Source organism: Hermetia illucens, chromosome 3, assembly GCF_905115235.1.
Source record: "Hermetia illucens chromosome 3, iHerIll2.2.curated.20191125, whole genome shotgun sequence".
Taxonomy (NCBI): domain Eukaryota; kingdom Metazoa; phylum Arthropoda; class Insecta; order Diptera; family Stratiomyidae; genus Hermetia; species Hermetia illucens.
The window spans coordinates 10,890,970-10,913,790 of NC_051851.1; the positions used below are offsets into that span (position 1 = coordinate 10,890,970).

At 46.6% G+C, this 22,821-nt stretch overlaps 1 protein-coding gene across 2 annotated transcripts in view; it reads right to left on the reverse strand.

Annotated features, from left to right (window-relative positions):
- The window catches only part of LOC119652347 (unconventional myosin heavy chain 6), a 199,840-nt gene that overhangs the window by 29,683 nt on the left and 147,336 nt on the right, over nt 1–22,821 (reverse strand). Inside the window, exons 7-12 of one of the 2 annotated variants that reach the window (XM_038056374.1) lie at nt 8,532–8,774; nt 8,105–8,470; nt 7,890–8,038; nt 2,436–2,955; nt 2,225–2,370; nt 1,729–1,764 (exon numbers count right to left, since the gene is read on the reverse strand). In XM_038056374.1, the coding sequence (XP_037912302.1) occupies nt 1,729–1,764; nt 2,225–2,370; nt 2,436–2,955; nt 7,890–8,038; nt 8,105–8,470; nt 8,532–8,774 (1,460 nt within the window). The remainder of the gene's footprint in view (nt 1–1,728; nt 1,765–2,224; nt 2,371–2,435; nt 2,956–7,889; nt 8,039–8,104; nt 8,471–8,531; nt 8,775–22,821) is intronic. The other variant, XM_038056375.1, reaches the window with a different exon arrangement.

The window sequence follows — 22,821 nt, forward strand, 5'->3', positions numbered from 1 at the left end:
ACAAGAACTTCTGACGGCAGTGTAAAATTGGGCAGATGATAAAAATTTTCCTGGAGGATGTTAGCACGCCAGGAGGATTGGAATGCGATCAACTCGATGAGGTTACGATTACAAATGCCGCAGGTAGAAGAATGGAGAGCTAGTTAAAGTTAGCTTACCCCGTCCCGTGTCGTAATACCTAATGGTGGTTCCACGGGGCAAGGGCACAGTCGAGGTGGTTATAGTGGGTGTTTTAAATTAAATCCCACACTCTGGCGGGTCCAGGCCAGATTCATTAGAAAATTTCCATATCCACAAAAAAAAATACAGAAAGTAAACCGTTTTTTCGACACCCCACGGGTCCAATTAGTTGGAACCCAACGAATGATGGGTCTTGAACCTAACAAATGTTTGCCACCACGTTGAGCGCCATTTGTAATACGGAAGATGGCCGAATGATCATCCAAATGGACGAAGTCAACACTTTCTTTGGAGTTCTTGGAATAGTTCTGCCCTCATAGTTGACGGCGGCCATCTCGTATGATCATTTGTGTATCTCCCAATGTTTCAACTTATTGCGGATGATAAATTGGAAACGAGAATTCGCCTTTTAGTGTAGACTTTGGGGGTGCTCAGAGGTGGCGGTGAGGAAGACGGGGCGGCAACCCTGTCGGTCAAACCAAAACCAAGTGGCCGAGGAGAACCTTCATAGTAGTGGCACCGGGAGACGCTGTATTCACTTTGGCTTGCCGGCCGTGATGTAGTAGGCGAATCCTCCAAAGGACTAATCAGGGCGATCAGGCTCGAGTCTGCACGGGGACTCATCTGAAGTGGCAAATTGGTCACGAAACCTCACCAGGGGTATACTGGTACCATGGGAACTGGGAGCCCCTTCGGGTGAACTCCCGTTGTATGTGAGTACAGCTCGGTTGTTTGCGGTTGGCCCCCTAGTGGGAGTTTCATGGGGGTTGTGGTTATGCTGAAGCCAGAAGAGACCTTCGGGCCTCGGCGTGGTGTTGCGTTTCAACACGGGTGCCGTACTCCTTAGTTCGGTAGAGATTTAGGTAGGACTTGCATCCACCAGTATGAATGCTAAGCCATGCACTTGGTATAGACTGGTACCGTTGTTGCTTGTCTCAGCGGGGCTTTGATTGTGGTCACAAAATCAATCAATCAATGGGATTTTCGGCACCGCCCGAATTACCGGAAGGACCGAAAAGATCTGGGTCCCCAGAACCACTTCTAGAGAAGAACAAGGGGAAAATCCCGAGATTCAAGGGGCGTGAGCTGGCTCTTCCAACAAACTGTCCCAGTACCTCTAATTTTCAATACACATGGAAGAGGCCACCGACGGATGGAAGTTTAAAAGGACGAAGAGATTTTACAAGGAAGCTAGAGCTGTACATCCTATTTAGAACAATATGAAGGGAACTAAAACATCAAAAATTGAAATATTTACAATAGTTCATGCAAAATCAGGGGTTGAAACATGGTCATCATCGTTTAAAGATGTTTACTGATTGTGGTTATCAAGTCAATTGATTTTACCTCAATAAAAATTCAAACTAAAGGATCAAATGGCTAATGAGGTTACCTTCAACTATAAATAAAAATCATGCAATGCTAATAAGAATCAAATCCCAATGGTTACCAATTCAATTGCTACTTTCTCTCCATGCACTACCTCGACTTTCACTAACCACTTTCTGCTTTCACTACCACTACTTCACAGCATCAGAAACAACTTACCCTCGTTCCTTGTCAGCGCTTCCAATACTGTGCATGCTTCAAAATCAAAAATTAATTTACTCAAGAGCAATTTAGCCATTTTAAATTAATTTGGATTTAGCACATTCTAAACGTCTTGATTTCCTGAAGCTTTTTTATTATTAAAGATTAAATCAACCATTTTTGAGGCATTTTTAAGCTTTCTTCAACCAAAAAAATTAAAAAAATTGAAAATAATTGAAATTTGGAATTTTGAAAAGAAATTTGAATTTTGCCAAAAAGACGAGACATTGAGAAATTTCATTTCTATGATACTTGCACAGTGAAGCACTTACTAAACGGACTTAAGTTCAAATTATACGAGTAATTGCGATAAAAGGATGAATTATGAAAATGAGGAGACTCTTCAAAGGATAAGTAAAAAATTGCGACATGATAATGAAGCCAATTTTCAAAATTACATAAGAATATGTGGAAGACTTTTAGAGTGAATCTTGTGTACTTGACTAGGACATACCGTTCGCATTCCTCAATGGCTTTTCGCTCCTCTTCAGCTTGTTGCGTGGATAGTTCCTGTTCTCGCTTCTTACGTTCAGCCTCCATTCGCTCCCGTTTTCGCATTTCCTCGTCCACACGTCGCATTTCCCGCAAAGCAGCGGCAACCTATAATGATTCCGACAATGGTAGAGAACTGCCTAAACAGGCTTCCCTATTCACTTAGTCCTTACCTCCCTTGCAAACGCTCCCCTCAAATGGCTCTGAATAACAATCGCGGCTCGTCGCTTACGCAGGAATTCGATTCGCAGCTTCCACCCCTTGTAGGCGTGTTGTATTTTCAAGGCAGCATTGCGAGTTCTTCGATACTTCTTCATGTCTCTGTAACGTCTCCAGTTCTTCTGTATAATCGCAGCCTTCGAATTGATGATTTGGTTACGTGCATCCTCCAATGGTTCGTAGACTCGACTTCTCAGGAAAACTTTGGTTTTACCAATTTGCCATTCGGTCTCGGGAACATTGAGTTCTTTTATCACAGCCATGACTTGCTCACGATTCGATTTTACACCTTTGCGTTTGGTTAGACATTGATATTTCGCCACGAATTCATCAAAAGTAACGTGTATTGGGAAGCCTTCACGACGTATCCGTATTATATCTAACATTCCTAAGTATCTAAGTTGATCTAAGACTAGCTGATCGTTATAGTCGTTTGGTAATTTGTGCGAATTTGGTTTAATACATCTAACATACCTGGGGAAGGGTTAAGATACAAAAATTGTTAAGGGTCGAATACCATAAATTCTTTAGGGTAGGTAAGTAGGTATCAGGGCCGCTCCGAGGAGCCCAATTAGCGCTTTGGTGCACCGTCTTGATGCCACAAACTCCTAAAACCGTGACTGTTGTTATGGGAGCAGGGAGGCAGAGTCTTGATGGCTCGCATCTTCAGAGCCAGCCCGTAGCATTCACGGAAGAAAGCAACTCTCCCACCCTCCCGCTAGAAATTTCTCTGAGGTCCCCAAGGAATGGTTTACCCAGTGTCCGCAGCCTGGCTCTAGCTAGAGCTGGGCAATCGCAGAGAAAGTGCATGAGGGTTTCCCTTCCTTCTCCGCAGCTTCGGCAATGCAAATTGTAGGGCATGCCGAGCCTAGCGGCATGGTGCCCTATGGGCCAGTGCCCCGTGCAGAACGCCGTAATCTTGAATACATTTGCACGCATCTGGCATAGAAGCTCTCGTGATCGGGCTATGTTATAAGCGGGCCAAATTCTCCTCGACTTGACACAGCTCGTAAGCCTTTGCCATCTTAGGCCCGCGGCTGCTAGGTAGTACGAGTAGACTCGGCCCCGACAGCCGCTAGTGGAACACCAACTGTATTCACTTAAGGACTGCCAAGAGCAGAGCCTTGCCTGGCCAATCCGTCAGCCCGCTCATTCCCCTCTAGGTTCCTGTGCCCGGGAATCCAGAGGAGAGTGACCTTGAGTGTGCCGCCAAGACGATTCAGTGCGTCTCTGCACTGCCCCACCAGCCTGGAAGATGTCGTCGCTGAGTACAAGACCTTCATGACCGCTTGGTTGTCGGTCAGAATAGCTATGTTACACTTGGGGCTCCAATCTCGGTCCAGCCATCGACAGACTTCCAATATCACCAGTACTTCCGCCTGGAATACACTGGCGAAACCTGGGAGACCATACGACCGTGGGGGATGCCCAGATTTCCCGAGGTATTTTATTTAGGATGTTGCTGTGGCCGTAGGATTTCGCTGCCCAGCATCCGGACTCACGTAGTCTGACGGCACTGCACGCTTCAACATATTTAATGTGGAGGTCTAGGGGTAAGAGATGCAGGAGTACATTAAAAGCATCTGCCGGGCAGGACTGGAAAGCCCCAGTAGCACCTGCACACGCGGTTCGTTGAATCCTATTAAGCTTCTTCCTATTGTATTTTTTCTTCAAAGCCTGCCACCATACAATAGAGGTGTACGTTAGGATCGGACGCATCACAGCGGTGTACATCCAGAGAGAGGAATAATCGCCGAGGCACAGAAAGAGGACGCAGAGCGACAGAGCCTCAAGTCAAACTCCAAATATAAATTCGTGGAGTTTCCTATCTGCGGCTCAAACTCTTAGTCACTCTACGAGTCCTCAGATTAGGGACCTAAGGCCATTCATTCCGGCAGATAATCACAAGGCAGTATTTCACGCAGTGCACGATCTTGCGCACCCGGACATCAGGACGACGAACCAGTTAGTCACTGGAAAGTACTTTTGGCTGTCCATGAACTGTGTCCTTGTTCAGGGGGCCAGATAGTGCTAGAAGTGCAAAATCAACAAGCACGTAAGAAAGGAAGTAGGCATATTCCCTGGGTCGACTAAGCGTTTCCACACCATCCACCTCGACATCATTGGTTTTTTGCGAGACCCGCACGGATACAAGCATTGCCTCACAATAATCGATAGGTTTACGAGGTGGCCTGATATTATGGCACAATCATGTGCCGGGGCCCTCTGTCAAAAATGGCGGTTTGGTGTGCCAGTCGTAATCATCATGGACCAGGAAACGCAGTTTGAGTCTACCCTTTTCTCGGAGTTAGGCAGGCTCCTTGGTTTCAAACGTCACATGATCACTAAATACCATCCGTAGTCCAATGTGATGCTAGAACGTTGGCACCGAACACTAAAGGCCGCCTTGATAGCTTTGGACGATCCGTCGTGATCATGGTCCTTGCCTTTCGTCCTCCTCGACCTTTGCACAGTCCACCGAGAGGAATTCATGGCTAGTCCCGAGGGGATGGTGTACGGGGAGAATCTGCGACTACCTGCCGACCCTGTGTTGGATATCAGAGCAGGGTTAAGTGGCTCTAGCATGGTGAGCCTGCTCACGGACGCGGTTTCGAAACTGCGACCGACTCCACCTTGACGACATACAACGCCGGAGGTCGACCCCCCCAGGGACTCGGCTCACAGCTCCTCATTAGAGTGGACGCTCCTCGGAGGCTGCTGCATCCATCATACGAGGGCCCTTAAGTAATTAACATTACTTATATTTTTATTAAAATATTTAAGCGAACATTTAATATTAATGGTTTTACATATTATTAGTCCTAATTCTAATCAGCGAACTCAACTCCAATTCTAGTCAGCGAAACTCAACTCCAATTCTATTTTCCAAATCAAAAAGACTTCAGTGTTCTTTTTTTAATTCCAAACTTAATATTAAAAATCAGTGACAGGTCTGAAAAACATAATTACTGCGATCTTCCACTCCCTTGGCGTGCTACGCAAAGTGGATAGATCCGCGCCATCTATATTGCTCGCACTCGCAACATTCGAAATAAATTTCGAATGCTGCGAATCCTGCCGCGCCACAGCCCCTTAAGAGTTTTGGAGCGACGGGAGCACTCCTTCAAGCTCAACGTTCATATACGAATTCGAGGAGGTGATTGTACTTGTTATTTGAAGAACAAAGTAACAGATATTCAAAATAACAGATATCCAAACCAACGTTCGCTTGGGTGTTGTGTCCGCCACTTCTCGTAGGATTGGATAGGATCGCCTGAGAATATCGATGAGTATTGCACCGAAGGGCCTCTATTGACCGCTGCGTGGGGTGTCGGACCTGACGCGCTCGAACTCCGATGCCGGGTGCAGTCCCAAGAAGTTCAGTGTAGTGAACCTTGCGCCGTGGCAAAAGGGGATTTGCAATTGCGTTGGTTCGGGGAGCCAAAGATGCCAAAAAACGCAATGATTTCAGAAGTGTACCGTATCACGAAAACACTTGCATGTAGTGGCAAATTTTTCGATGGTACTGAGAAAGATGTTAGCAACTGAAGAGGTGGAAAGAACACTTCACCATGGTTCTTAACGATATTACGTCCGGTTAGGTTCCTCCTCTTCTGGATGAAATGGCTAATAACCCTAACATGCGGATACGGACTTTTCCTTCATGCACTCAAACGAAGTAAAACCGCTGGACTTGACGGTCTCTCCGTAGTTATTTATCACTGCACTTGCAGTTACTGCTGATCTACTACTTCCACTTCTACGGAAGTTTTAGGAATTCGAGACCTTTCTCGTAGTGTGGGTTAAGTTTCGAAGAAAGGTCACCCGTTTTGAATGGGACAATTAGAGTGGTGCTACCTGCCGTTGAAACGCATCAAAGAACATCCCGTGGACTTAATCAACAGAGAGCATTCTGGTTTCTGCTCTGGATTCTCCAGCACTGATCACATCAACATCCTACGGATCATTTTGGAACAGTGCCCGGAGTTTAGATCTTCGCTGCACCTACTTTTCATCGATTTCGAGAAGGCTTTCGATAGCCTAAACAAAAGTGTATTACGTATGATGGACTAGATGCCCGTGGATATGGAAACGGAGATGGCAACGGATAGGTCACATATAAAGGAAGAGCAACAACTCTATTATGGGTTGTGCCATGCAATAGAACCTACCACACAGTAGTGGAGGAGGAGTGCAAGCTTCTGGAAAAATCGTGGACGGAGTTAAGGCACACAGAGTTGTTCATACTTGGAGCCATATACGAAGCGATACGCAATACTAGCACAAATATCGGCACAAATATTGAGACGGTTACAACAATAACTTTTGGACCTTTGAGTAATGCATACTTCCTTAAACATTTGTTCTTACTTCACCATTGAAAGATAATCTATATTACGTCAATTCGTCATCTCACTGGTGGTAGCACGTGTGTTTAGTCACCATATCGTTGCCAACTGAAGCAGTCATTATCAACAACGAAGCGTACTTCAACAAGAACAAGTGACCCTTCATCTGCCTTTCAGTGAAGGAAAATCTACTTCTTTGTATGCCATCCCTAATGCGTCACATCCAACACATTTGTGTCATCGATGAAATCTATGATCGCAATCCAAAGCCGCTGTCTTTGTTACTCACTTAAGCGAAATAACCATCATTATTTGAGCTGGACAAGAAAAACATATATTCGACACTGGCCTAATCCATACAAACTGTAACCACTACATATAAACTAAGGAAGTTATTCAAGTCAAGTCAGTTAACGTTTCTTACGCACTTTCGTTTGTTTCTTCATTTTCTTGAGATGGTGGAGAAATTCATTTAGTTGCATACAACATTTCTCTTTTCTTCTTATGAAGCATTTGTATTCATTATCCTGATTCAAGTTTCCTGTATCCCGTTCTGATTTGATAATATTAAAAATTAACACCTCCGAAATATATATTAGAAATGACCAGCTTAACATTCCTAAGAAATTTTTACCTAAACCCTAAATCCTTTTTAAAAATCATATTATATACATTTTGAACTAGGAATGACCATTGACCCCTATTTCTTGTAATTAACATAACAATGCTATGCACATATTCATGCCAGCATACAATTAAATGCATTTTGCCTATCAGCTTGACCACCTGATTGTGAAGAAGACAGTCAGGTGAATCGAAAGAGGACAGAGTTTCGAAGAGTAGTTTTTCTCAAGTGTCCTGTCCTGATTCTCAAACAGCCCTTGGAATTCCCCGGAGTACTTTGGGTAATTGGAAAATACTTCAAAATCGAATTGAAGCTTGTTTCCAATATGCCGCCTTTCACATTCTGAATCTAAACCTCAGAATAAGTAGGTCCTCAAGGGATTCTTATTTTTTATCATATTAATCATTAATCATATTAATATAAAATATATTTACCATGGGTTTGTACTTTGTAGAACATCGACTAGAGCTTGCAGCTGTTGTCGGAAGGTATCACTCACGGTTAGTTTGCCCTTCGAGGTGCCTCTTTGAACAGTAGCTACACTGGTGGTCATCTGATTTTGTGCTTGTATAGATAGCAAATCCTTTGAAAAATAAACGCGGCAGTAAATACTCCTTTCCTTCACTAAAATCTTTCACAACTTTCATACCTGATACGATGACAACTCTTGAACGAAAGTATTCTCACTTCGGCTCATAAAATCGAAGAGAACATCCTGTTGCACATCACGGTTCTTATCGACGAATCCTTTCACAGTATACAGTACACAGCCGGCGTAGTGTTTGATTCCGAATTCAGACTCCCAATGTCGGCGATCAACACCTTTAACATATTTCGCGTTTCCCTCGAATTCGGCATGTAAATTTGTTAAGTAAGCGGTGTCTGATCCTTTAGGCATATGACATTGTTCCGTGAGTAGTTTCAGTATACATCGGGGAGGTTTCTCAATTAGCTCCAGACAAAGGGTGTTGTCCGTGAACTCAATATGAGAGTATTTGATTTCCTCTAGTTTGTACTGTAGATAAGGTTTTTTTTTTCAATCATTTTAGGTCCTGAAAAGGCTAAACACTACTTACGATCTCTTGCTCCAAGGCGAAAACGTAGTGGTTGAAGAATTTATGAAGCTTCTCGTTGGTGTAGTTGATGCAAAGTTGTTCAAACGAATTCACTGCGAAATTTTCAAAGCCAAATATATCCAGGACACCTAAGAATCGCGTTGAGTCCTGGCCGGGATTTATGCAAGCATTAATTTGACTAATGAGCCATGCAAATGTGCGGGAGTAAAGTGCCTTAGCCATTGCATGGCGATTTTCACGAGCCTGTGAAGGAAAAAAATAAAAATGTTAAAACGGTGCCAATACTAAGAAGCCCAAATTCATTCATTCACCCACCAGGGAATCTTTGAAGGGATTGAAAGTTTAAGGAGTGTCATCAGCGCCAAATCCTTCCTCACAACTTGACGAAAACCTACTCATTCACCTTCAAGGAGGAAGACTCAAAAACTAGCACTACAGTTTCCGTGCTAATTACACTCCCACCCACCATCCATCCAGGAAAAAACCCCGTAACACAAAAGTCTGCACCCCTCGTTAGCACCTTGCGAAGCGCTAGCAGTAGCCATTCAGCAAACCCTGACATCTCTAATCTAGATTTCCTTGAATTCGCTAAGAAATCCTGCGAATAAGTGGTACCCTTACGCCTAGCATAGGAAGCTGTATAATCAACTTCACTTCCTTTAGCGCCCAAATCACCTTGGTCTTCGTTAGTGCCGCCTACTGTCCAGGACAACTCTTCGCTTACTTACTTGATAACGGGTTGAGGTAACACCAGGCCTTGGTTCGAAGCAAAATCAAACAAAAACGAAAAACGCCTCCACGAGTATCTCATTAATTATCACCCCAGCATCAACCTGTCTACTACAGTCGACCATCATAAATAGTAACATAAATATTAAACCCAATTCTTATATCTATCTATTCCTGGAAACAATCCTCAGCATCAGTAACCATGACGTCATAGTTTTTAACATCCAACATTATTCATTAACCGAACCATTATCTAAACTGGATTCACTTTCGCTCCCCTCCATGGTTTCCAACGATAGTATAAACAGCATTTCATTCGTCTTTTTATTCATCCTAATCATCGAGAAAATATCTTTCTCATTCCCCAAAGATCGTCACGATATCGATTGCGGAATCTAACAACCAGAAATAGGTGGGTCTGGCCAAAATCTCATCCATAGTCCTGAAAAAATCTTTTTAGTATCAAATCCGCAGTTTTAATTACTGAAAACGACGTTTGGATTGACGTTCTTCATGCTGTCTTGTCCGGAGGACGTGGAAACGTCAAACACCTTGACTACGCAAATGACATCTGTTTGCTCTTTCACCGTCTTATGGACCTTGACCAAATTGATCTGGATTTGGAAAGAGAGGCAAGTAGAGGTTCTCAGTCTAATGAGCCATCGTACTCTCCCTATCTGGCAGAACGTCGAAGGCGTCAATCAATTTGTATATCCAGGAGGGCATGGTTTAACAGCGCTAGATCCACTTTCGCCGCCTTGTCTGAAATCTGGAAATTTAGCTCTCTATATCTCAGCACGAGGACCAAGTTGAGACTGGTCTGTGCGAGTGTTATTTCTAGGTTGCTATATGGGGGTAACATTCTTACTCAAAAGCTCCAAGCTTTCGTTAATACCCGGGTGTGTCGTATCTTCAGAGTACGGTGGCCTAATGCTATCATGAACACTCGTAAGCACTGTGATCAGAAGACAGTAGTGTCAGTGGATAGGTCACACATAAAGGAGAGACGACCCAAGGGCACTTGGCGCAGAACAGTAGAGGATTAGTGCAAGCGTCTCAGGGAGTTGTAGGGAGACATTTCAGGTAACCGCGAACAATGTGACATAGGTGTAGTTGACCCACTATACCCCACCAAGGGGTGAATGGCAACCATACATACGTAAAAGGAGTTATGTCGCTCTACCTCTGCGATCTGATTGCGCAATTTCTTTCAGAATAATTGAAGAAAGACACGAAGCTTGGGGCTAGACCAGCTCAGGAACAGATTAAGCTATGAAATGTATTGAAATTCTACTACACTGAAACTGTCACTAATATCAAAATGCTGAATGAGTATGTCTGACCGTACTGGGCTATTCAGGCCAGCGGTCAAGAGTATTAGACTGCCCATTACACCCAGTTCATTTCCACTTGTAAGAAGCGGGAAACAATCAGAAACCTTATCGTTGGGTAGAAGTGTAAGGGGTGGAATGCCAAGCTTGTGTTCGGCGCCAGAGGATTGAAAGAGGGATCCTTCAAGTTAAGTGGAGTCAGTCCACACTCTGCCTTACAAACAACCGCATGCAAGGGACTCGCCTGCACTTTCCAGATCGGTCTTCGTCCACGGTAATATTCCGAATGCATAAGCTAGTGGAGGGATAGCGAATACATTCAAACCACTTATTTTATTCTTCCCCGAGATATGCGATTTCAGCACCATTATTTTATTTTATTTCATTTGATTTAATTTTAAGGTTTTATGTAAAACAAAACTTTATTAAAATCTGTTTACTGTCTGTCTTTCTGTCTTTTTTTAAAGAGGTAGAAATCTTCAAAAGACTCTGGCCTGGGGACGTCAGAGTGTGGGATTTTTACCCACTGGCATCATTCCCGAGATGACGAACGCTACATCGTTTGAGACGGTCCAGAAAGCAGAACACACCCTTAAGGCTGTTCTTCTGTAGATCGTACTCAGTTTATGTGCATTGCCTACAACATGCAGCATGGAATACCAATGGTCGCCGCAGACTTTCGTATAAGATTCCAATTGGCCGAGTTGAATGGATTCCTCACATCCAGGGTCACAATCACAGAATGTTTGCTAATACAACCCCTTCCGGGAATTGCATTTTCGGCCAAGCCAGTAACCATTTTGATGCTTCTGCCACTTTCACGGTGCAGGAAAGATACCCTCGGACATGCACGTTTAGAACAGCTTCGCGAACATATTCGATCTACATTTGACGGCAAGTTTGAGGGCCTTATTCGGTATGCCGTCCAGAGCCAGGGCTTTGCTGTCACCTATTTGACTGCAGATCTCCAGCAGCTCGTCCCTGCTGACTGGCGCTACATTCAAGGGGCGCTCGAAGGATTATTTTCAACAAGAGCATCGGGCGCGTGATCTGCGGAGATGATCGGCCTTTGAATCGTGCTGTCACGTTTGCTTCCGAACAGAGCTCCTTAGAGCATTCCCTCTTGCTTCGCTGGATCGTAAGCTTGAGGTTCTTACGGGCTTCTCTATAGGCAAGCTCCTTTTGCCCTTGATCGATCCTACCTATTGCCCTCTGAGCTGTTCGTCTAGCTCTGTGGTAAGTCGATCAAAGGCTGGTAAGTTCACCATTCCATCAATAATTAAGTCTCCTAGTGTGGAATGACCATCTCCTAAACATCGACGCGTCACATGCTTTAGAGATGCTTTGTGTGACATGGAGAGCTCTATCCGTGGAGGTGTCTGCTTTCTTAGACAGGTCTAGCCACACCTCCATGAATGTTGGCTCATCCATCGCTTTTGCAGACTATACTGGTGTTCATTTGGAGTTCGGCTTCCGGGGTGCGGATCTCCTGCCTTGAGGCTCCGTCCCTAGTTCGAAAGTAATTGCCTGGTGATCACTGTACGTGAAGTCCTCGCTAACTTGCCAGGACATGTCACGTGCCAGAGCAAGGCTAACAAAGGTCAGATCTACAATTGAACCTTCATTGGCCAGAACTACATCCAACTGAGCGAAAGTTTCTAATAAGCACCGCCCCCTTGCTTTAGTCTCTTTGCTGCCCCACTCGATAGCCGACGCATTAAAGTCACCGGCTATCACCTCTTTTTTTTTTTTTTTTTTTTTTTTTTTTTTTTTTTTTTTTTTTGAGGAGGTGGAAATCTTCAAAAGACACTGGTCTGGACACACCAGCGTGTGGGATTTTTACCCACTAAAACCACCCCCGACTCCCTCCCTGCCCCGCGGCACCACCGTAAGGTATTACATCACGGGGCGGAGTCAGCTCACTCTAGCTTAATCCCATTTCTTCTATACGCGGCGCACGTGACCGCGCTTTTCTGCTTTCCTCTGCCTTTCGCAACTTATCTTGAATCGATGCGATCATGGAGTTCACCGCATCCCAATTCTCTTGATGTGCTAGCATTTTCGGCACCAGATTTTCTGGTACCAGCACCTCTCCTAGAGTCTCCTCTAGGTTCCTCCTTTCTTCCACAAATCTCGGACAGTGGAAGAATACATGCTCTGGGTCCTCTGGGACTCCATCGCAATTTGGACAGTCGGGTGAGGTCTCCAATTTAAACCTGTGAAGGTATTGGAGATATCCTCCATGTCCCGTGAGAAACTGGGTGAGATTATAATTAACCTCACCGTGTCGTCTCTCCAACCACTCCCTGATGGCAGGAATGAGCCTGTGAGTCCACCGACCCTTTCCCGAGCATTCCCACCGCTCTTGCCATCTATTTATGGATCTCTCCCTCTCAGCGTTCTTCGTCTGCAATAAAGGAGAGATTGGCTTCGCATGGTATATATTCGCCATCTCATCTGCCAAGATGTCAATGGGCATCATTCCAGAGATGACGAATGCTGCATCATCTGAGACAGTCCTGAAGGCAGAGCATACCCTCAGGGCTGTCCTCCTGTAGACTGCATTCAGTTTGCTAGTGTTAGTTAGTTAGTTAGTTTAGTTAAATGGGGGGAGCCGCAGCTCCGAGCACTCAGGCCATTATTAGGCCCATTGTACTATCCCCGTAAGTTGCCTATTCAATGGCTTCCTGCCTACGGTGTTCGCAGGCTTTAGCGAATTTGAGAACATTCTCAAGAGGCAGAGAGTGTGCAGATTCTTCATTGAAGAAAACCTTGCCAAGGTGTCTTCGTCTGAGATCTGAGGATGCCGGGCAGCTGCATAAAAAGTGCAGGGCAGTTTCCTCCTCCTCCTCACATTGGCTGCACACAGCCGAAACCACTACCCCAATCTTTTCCATATGGTAGTTTAAGGGGCAGTGTCCCGTCAAAAGCCCTACTAGGGTTTTCATGTCCCACTTCTTAAGGGACAACAAAAATGCCGCTCTAGTGGCCCTAGGTTCCTTTACAAGGATTTTCGCTTGCCGGCAAGAGTCCAAATTTCTCCACTCGGTTGCGTGAATCCTTGCAATTTCACCTTTCAGAGTAGACCTGACAGTAGATGGTCGGATTCCAAGAGCTGGTTCTGGGCCCACCATTGTGGATCCAGACCCTCGGCGAGCCAGTCTATCAGCCCCCTCATTACCGGCGATGTTAGAGTGCCCTGGCACCCACATTAGGAATGTTTCGTTCAGTCGGCCAAGTTTCAGCAGCACCTGACGACAACTCCACACCAACTGGCTTGATATGTTGTTGCCATCTAGTGCCGATAATGCCGCCCGACTGTCGGAACAGATTCGAATGGTGCGACCCCTCCATTTTTGTCGCAGACATTCTTCTGCTGCCAATGAAATGGCATATATCTCCGCCTGGTATATGGTCGTCATTTTTCCGAGGGGTCGGGCCAGTTCTATAATCGGATTCTCCGAGAACACGCCTGCACCCGATCCATCCTCCGTGACTGACCCGTCGGTGAAGATTATTAGGTCTGTAATCTGAAAAGACTCATGGCCACTTGTCGACCATTCTTCTCTTTCGGTGATTACGACAGTGTATGTCTTTCCAAAGACGAATCTGGAAACCATATGATCGGTCGGCATCAGGGCTACCGGATGTTTTTCAAGGAATTTCCATATAGACGCATGCCCGTTGGATTGGCCGCCTTTCCACGCCCCAATGGTATCGAGCCTATATGCGTCGTTTGCTGCTTTCCGTTTCACCTCCAAGTGGATGGGGGGTAAATTTAGGATGGCTTCAAGTGCCGCAGTCGGCGTAGTACTCATTGCTCCAGTAATACTTAGGCAACCAAGTCTCTGAATCTGCGATAGCAGCTTCCTGCTGTTAGCAAAGTTCAGTCTTGGCCACCAGACGATGCATGCATACATCAAAATGGGTTTTATTATGGATGTATACATCCAATATATCCGTTTAGGTGAAAGTCCCCAGGTCTTACCTATCGCATTCCTACAGCACCAGAGCAATCTGCAGGATTTCTGGTATTGTTCCTGGATATGATGCTTCCACGTTAACTTGGAGTCGAAATGTACTCCTAAGTACTTGACTGTTTGTGCCAGCTGGATTTCCGCCCCTGCTAAGGTGGGTAGCGTATAGCTGCCCCACCTGACATTCTTAGTGAACATAACTAGTCCAGTCTTTCTAGCGTTCACCGTGAGTCCATTGCGGAGGCACCAGTTGTGGATTACATGCAGAGTTGCACTCAAGCGGTCACATACTGTGTCCGCAAACTTGCCGTTAATTATTACGGCTAGGTCGTCCGCAAATGCTTGTGCGAAGATTTTTTTGTCCTCCAGGAGCCACAGCAGGGTATCCATCACCAAGAGCCATAACAGTGGAGAGAGAACCCCTCCCTGTGGGCAGCCCCTGAGACATCCTGCTTCAATAGACTTCTGGCCGACCGATATGTGGATTTTTCTCCACTCTAGCATGTGAAGGATCCAACTGATTAGCAGCGGTTCGATTCCATGCTGTCTTGCCGCATCACAAATTGCCGCAAATGAGGCATAATTGAAGGCACCTTCGATGTCCATGAATGCGCCTAAAGCGTATTCTTTATCGGACATCGCCTTTTCAATTTTTGCCGTAAGTTCATGGAGTGCTGTCTCCGTGGATTTGCCTTTCTGGTAGGCGTGTTGCCTATGGTGAAGTGGCCATTTAGGAATGTGTGTATCCCTTATGAACCGATCTACTAATCTTTCTAGTCCTTTTAGCAGAAAGGACGTTAGGCTGATCGGTCGAAAGCTTTTTGCGTCTGTGTAGGTGGGTTTTCCTGGTTTGGGAATGAACAACACCTTCACATCCCGCCATCTAATTGGAATATAAGCATGTGCTAGGCATGCCCGATATATATTCCGAATGTGTCGACCCAGGGCATCCATTCCTTCTATTACTAGCGCAGGAATGATGCCATCCGGACCTGCAGACTTATATCTGTGGAACGAGTTAAATGCCCATTTCACTCGCTCCAGTGATACTACTTTGCATGCCAGATTCCAATCTCTCGGCTGAGGGCTGTATGCACCTGTTGGCCCCGAGATTAGATTTTGGATGCTGCCTGGGAAGTGTACTTCAAGCAAATGATTTGCCGTTTCTTCGTCGCTTTCTGTGTACTTCCCATTCTGTAAACGTAAGTAACCCAGTTTCTGGCTACGTTCTTTGACCAGAATCCGCTTCAGCTTTGAGGTTGCCTCAAGAGAGTTAGTCTCTTCGCAAAAGCGTCTCCAAGATGACCGTTTGGCCGATCTTATGCTCTTCTTTAGAGCCTTCTGTGCCTCTTTATAGCGATTCCAGCTAGTGCTTGATTCGCCCTTCAGAGCACGATTAAGGAGCATCCTTGTCGTTCTCCTCTGTTTTGCCAAATCCGAGTTCCACCATGGTGTTTTACCCTTCTTTGGCATCCTGAGTGGACAGCTTTCTTCGAAAGCTTCTCTCATGCTAGTTGTGATCATCTGGGTTGTCTTCTCAATTCCAGTAATGGATTTGATGCGCCTCCCAGGGATCGTGACTCGGGCGTTCAATTCTGTTTGATACATTACCCAATCTGTCTTCCTCGGATTCCGAAATGGAGTGGGTGGAGGTAAATCCATGCCCATAACGAAATCAATGCGTCTGTGATCCGAGAGTGTGACATCGTTTGATACTCTCCACTCTCCGATCAGAGCCGCGATGTCAGGAGATGCCACCGTGATGTCGATGACCTCTCGCCTGACCACGTTGAAGAAAGTGGGTTCATTACCCACATTTAGGATCTGCAAATCGGTTCCTACTAGATACTCCAGTAGTCTCGATCCTCTTGCATTGATGTTCGAACTTCCCCAGCATATGTGGTGAGCGTTGACATCACATCCTGCTATTACCCCCATGCCTCTACTTTTGGCATATTGGATAGCTCTGATGAATGTTCCACTGGGAACGTCTTCTGCGTCGTAGGGGAAGTATGCAGAGCACCATAGTATCTCTTTTTCTCCCTGTTGACTTTTTATGGTTAGCTTAGCCGATGTGGTGTCGCCATCACATAGATCGTTAACCAGGTTAGCCTGGAAGTCTTTGGAGACTACCATGCAGGTGCGGGGTCGATCGCTTCCATTGGCATACAATAGGTCAGCATGTTGGAAGTTTAGGCCCCTGACTGCCCCACCAACAACCCACGGTTCTTGTATGAGGTATGCTAGTGTTAACTGACATCCGCAATGCCTCGCTCCAAACTGGGGTCGCATAGAGCATAATTGAGGTCACCACCCTGGCTATAAGCAACCTAGAGGTATGCCGTGGCCCTCCCACGTTCGGCATCATCCTGGCCAGGGCCATACTGGCAGTGGATGATTTATCGCAAACATACTGTACGTGTTGCTTATAGCTGAGCTTCCTGTCTATCACCACCCCCAAGTATTTGATGGCCGGCTTGGAAGTGATGATATGATTCCCGACTCTAACACAGGCGTAATTTCTCTTCCGGCGCTTCGTGATGAGGACCGCTTCCGTTTTTTCCTCCGCAAGCGTCAGACCAGAGCTCTCTAACCAGCATTTGACAGCACTGCTTGCCTCGCTTGAGTATAACTCAGCATCTTCGAGATGCTTTGCGACAACAACCAGTGCAATGTCGTCAGCGTAACCCACCACTGTGGCTTCCTCCGGAAGGGGAAGATTAAGTACATCGTTGTACATGATGTTCCACAGTAGTGGGCCCAATACGGAGCCCTGCGGGACACCCGCGGAAACGACGTACTCCTGCGGTCCGTCATCAGTGTCGTACCAGAGTCTCCTTTCAGTTAAATAACTATCGACAATTGCGGCGAGGTAGGCGGGAATACCAACCTTCGCTAGGGATTTCCGGATTAGATTCCAATTGGCCGAATTGAATGCATTTTTCACGTCCAGGGTTACTACCACGCAATATTTGCTGGTACTACCCTTTCCGTGGATTGCATCTTCGGCCAAGCCAGTAACCAATTTGATGGCATCAATGGTTGATCTGGCTTTACGGAATCCATACTGCCGATGTGAAAGGCCGCCTTGGCTCTCAACTACTGGGAGTAATCTATTATAGATTACCCGCTCTAGCATTTTCCCCACCGTGTCCAAAAGACATATGGGTCGGTATGAGGATGGTTCACCTGGTGGTTTACCAGGCTTAGGCAGAAGCACCAACTTCTGCCGCTTCCATACCGCTGGAAATATTCCCTCGGACATGCACGCTTCGAACAACTCAGCAAACATGTCCGGCCTGGATTTCACGGCAAGCTTAAGGGCCTTATTCGGTACTCCGTCCAGACCCGGTGCTCTATTGTCTCCTATTCTGCCGCAGATCTCGAGGAGCTCGTCTCTGGTGACTGGCGGGATTGCCGTCACATTCAGAGGTGGTTGGAATGTGTCGGTGTTCTCCTCTTGCTGGGGGAATAACCCCTGGATGATTTTCAACAAGAGGGCGGGGCACGTGATCTGCGGAGACGAACGGCCTCTAAATCGTCCCATCACGATTCCATAAGCTCTTCCCCACGGATTTACGTCCGCTTCTGAGCAGAGCTCCCTAAAGCATTTCCTCTTGCTTCGCTGGATGGCGAGCTTGAGGGTTTTGCGGGCTGCCTTGTAGGCGCACTCTTTCTGCCCTTGATCTACTCTACCTACCGCCCTCTGAGCCGCTCTTCTCGCTCGGTGGCAGGCTGATCGAAGGCCGGTCAGTTCATCATTCCACCAGTAGTTTGGTCTTCTACGGGGGAATGCGCACCTCCTAGGCATGGACGCATCACATGCTTTGGCGATGCATTGAGCCAGATGGACAGCTCTTTCCGTAGAGGCGCCTGCTATATCAGGTTGATCCAACCACACCTCTAAGAAGCTCTGCTCATCCAAAGATTTTGCAGACCAGCCTGAAATCTTTTTCGGTTTCGGGCATGATAGCTCTTTGCCCTGAGGTTCGACACATGTCTCAAAGAAAACTGCCTGGTGATCGCTGTGGGTGTAGCGTTCACTGACGCACCAGGACATACCACGCGCCAGCGAAGGGCTGACAAAGGTCAGGTCTACAACCGAGCCTGATCCCCCTTTCTGGAAGGTGTTTACAGCACCTTCGTTAGCCAAAACTATGTCCATCTGCGCAAAAGCTTCTAATAAACTGCGCCCCCTAGCATTTGATTCCCTACTACCCCACTCTAGGGCCCAAGCATTGAAATCACCAGCAATCACCTTTGGACTTCGTCCCTTCGCGTCGAGAACAAGATTATCAAGCATTTGCTCGAATTCAGACAGTGTCAAACTTGGCGGGGCGTAGCAGCTGTAAACATATACACCACTTATTTTCGCCCACACGAAGCCACTGCCTGCCTGACTTGCAGTACATTGTATGGCCTGTCGACCGCAAGCCCATATCGCCGCTCCACCAGTCGAATCTTTGACCCATATCCCACCGTGACGGTGTCTATACGGTTCGCTTATGATGGCGATTTCCATCTCAGATTCGAACGTGGCCTGCTCAAGTAAATCCTGAGCGACCCTGCAATGATTCAGGTTTATTTGAATAAACCTCATTTTCTCATTGCAGTGAGCGCCTTCCTAAATTCTGGACATTTACCACTCCCCGCAATATGCCGGTTATCCTGTCCCTCTTTTACTTCGCACAATAGGCACTTGGGGTCCCTATTGCACTCTCTGGCAATATGGCCTTTCTCCCCACACCTTCTGCATCGATCGGATCGATCAATGCTGCTGGTGCATGCCTTCGCGAAGTGTCCAAACATGAGGCATTTAAAGCACCTCTTCAGTGAAATTTGTTCCCTCAAACGGCAGACAACCCATCCAATCCGAACCCTTCCGGCAGCCAATAACATCTGTGCTGCCTCCGCTGGTACTCGTATTGTGGCTGTTTGAGTACCACCATAGGCTTTTCGTAAGCCCACAATAGACTCCTCGGTGAGTTCTTTCAACTTGAATTGCTCCTTCAGAGCAATACAAATTTCTTCTTTCGATGTTACTTCATCGAGATCCTTACATTGAAGGTAGATCTCATGTTTTTGGGCACGCACTGCGGCATTCTCCCCAAGTGAGTTTTTCACTTGAGTGCGAAAGTCATCCGTTTTGCCCACGCTGGATCTTTTCAGCTCGAACATGAGATCCCCTTTCTGGGTTCTTCGGATTCGGTTTACATTTCCGCTCAGATCTTTTAGGCCGGGATCCGCTTTGACCTTTTTGAGTATCTCCGCGTAGGACAGATTGCCCTTACTGGAGATAACAATTACATCTGGACGAGTTCGCACTTTTGCCTTTCGTTCCGCTTTTTTGTTGGTAACTTTAGTCCATCCATCGTTTTCGCTGGTCTTAGGCTTCGCAACGCTGGTCGAGTTTCCTAGATTCGCTGTACGGTTTCCTCCTTCTGACCTGTTGGTGTTGGTTTTCCGGATGTCCTGTCCGCCTTTTTTTCTCTTAGGCGCCTGCTGATTACTTAAAGGATCCCCCTCTTTTTCACGTACTCGCTTATTTCGCTGGGATTCGATGGTAGTACGGTTAGGCGTCACTTGGGTCGCTTGTGATACTGTTGGCACAGCGGGGTTCGGCGTGTTCTTATTATTCTTTTCCTCCATCTGTGATCTATTATAGAGAACTCTAATAGCCCTCACCATATTCTTTATGGCTTGGTGCACGTTGTGCTTGTCCTTGATAAACTCGGACAGCTCAACTATTTTTGCCCCAAGCTGGGTGAAGGGTAATTCCTCCGGATCGGGACTCTGCTCCCTATAAGTCCCGGCAGGGTTACTCCTTTTACATGGTCCTTCACTTTTGGCCTGTACTTTATCCTTCATCGTCTTTGGCATTGGTGGAGATCTCAAAGTTGATGAGCTTCTTTTGAATGGATCTCTTCCTTGTTCCTGGAGCACCTCCTGCTGTCGAGCATCTTGAACATGTGCGGTGGGTGTTGTCACGATTTTTGTTGTCCAAAAAGCTGCTTTTAGTTCATCTTTGTTTGGTCTTGTTATTGGTGTTCTCGGTAAAGTCGTACTTCGCTTGAATACTTCCTTCTCCAGATCCAAATCACTTGTAGCATTATATGCCAAGGTGGCCAAGTTGTCCACCACCGAGGCACTGCGGTCGAGGGATATCGACGACCGGGAGCCCGCTTGCTCACTCCCAAAAGCCGCCGGTACTGGGGTTCCGAGTCCCTGCACCGTAAGTTTCCTCCTTCTCTCGTCTTCCATGGTGGTTTTATGTTCTGGGTATCCTTCCCATAGCCATTTTGGTCCGCGCACCAGAGATGAGCAAACACTAGCCCATGCACAATCAAAAAAGAAAAGTGCATGAACACATATTTACACATCAATAGGTATGCCCCTATCCGCCAGCTGGGGTCGCGCCTGATGGGAGATCTGGCCACTCCTCACAGGCCGGCTATCACCTCTGGACCTCGTCCCCTTGCGTCGTGAACAAGATCGTCTAACAGGTCTTCAAACTCAGACAGTGTGAGGCTCGGTGGGACGTAGCAGCTATATACGAATATGCCGTTTATTTTTGCCCACACAAAGCCACTAGCCGCCTGACGCATGCTATGTTGTATGGCTTGACGACCGCACCCCCTTATTGCCACTCCGCCAGTCGAATCTGTGACCCATAGAGATTTCTCTACGGTTCACTAATAATAGCAATTTCCATCGCGCATTCGTAAGTGGTCTGCGCAAGCAAATCTTTTGCAACCCTGCAATGATTGAGGTTTATTTGTATTAACCTCATTTTTTCACTGCAGTTAACGGCTTCCTAAATTCTGGGCATGTACTACTTCCAGCAATATGCCAATTATCCCGTCCCGCCTTTCCTTGGCACAAAATGCATTTGGGGTCTCTATTGCACTTCTTGGCAATATGTCCTTTCTCCCGACACCTTCAACATCGATCGGACCGATCGATGCCGGTAGTGCATGCCTTCGCGAAGTGTCCAAACATTAGGCATTTGAAGCACCTCTTTAAAGAGATCTTTTCCCTTAGTCGGCAAACAACCCATCCAATCCGAACTTTTCCCACGGCCAACAACTTCTACGCTGACTCCACTGGCGGTCGCATTGTGGCCGTTTTAGTACTACCATAAGCTTTTCTTAGGCTCACGATAGATTCTCCGCTGAATCAATTCAACTTGAATTGTTGCTTCAAGGCAGTGCAGATCTCCTCTCTGAATGTTAGCTCATTGAGATCCTTGCACTGGATAGAGACCTCATGTTTTTGGGAACGAACCGCGACATTCTCCCCAAGTGAGTTTATAACTTGGTTACGAAAGCCGTCAGTTTTCCCCACGCTGAATTTTTTCAGCTCAATCATGAGATTTCCTTTCTGGGTCCTCCAGATTTTGCTGATATTTCCGCCTAGGTCTTTTAGGTCGGGGTCCGATTTCACCTTCTTCAGTATCTCCGCCTTCACTTTCTTCAGTATCCCTCGTCTGTCCGTTTGTCCGTCTATCCGTCTGTCGGTCTTTCCGTCTGTCCGTCTGTCCGTCTTTTTTTTTTTATGGATGGAGGTAGAAATCTTAGAAAGACACTGCCGCGCCAGGTTGCAGTAGCGTGTGGGATTCTCACCCACTAAAACCACCCCCACTTTCTCCTTTTTCCTTCCCCGCGGGATCGCCGCAAAGCATTACTTCGCGAGGTGGACTGCGCTTTACGCGACCACGCCTTCCGCAGGTACTTCCTGTAACCGCCATGTCCTGACAGGAATTGTGTCAGATGGTAGTTAATTTCACCGTGTCGTCGCTGGATCCACTCCTCAATACAGGGAATCAAAGTATGGGTCCAGCGACCCCTCTGCGAGTCATCCCACCGTTTCTGCCACTTCTCCAGCGACTCTCGCCTTGCCACCTTTCGGCATTCTGCATCCTTTTCAAGAGGATTCATTTTCCTTGTCTCGTACAGGCAGCGTGTCTCACTTGCCAGAATGTCTATCGGGATCATTCCCGCAATAACACACGCTGCCTCACCTGATATTGTTCTGAAGGCGCTGCACACCCTTAGCGCCACTAAGCGGTAAGTCATATTCACTCTCCTACGATTACTCTCACACGCTAATGCTTCCTCCCAAACTGGTGCCGCGTATAATAGTGTGGAGCGAACCACTCCGGCCACAAGTAATCTGCGACTGTACCTTGGACCTCCAATGTTAGGCATCATCCGCGCTAATGATACGCTGGTATTTGCCGCTTTCTCACAGGCA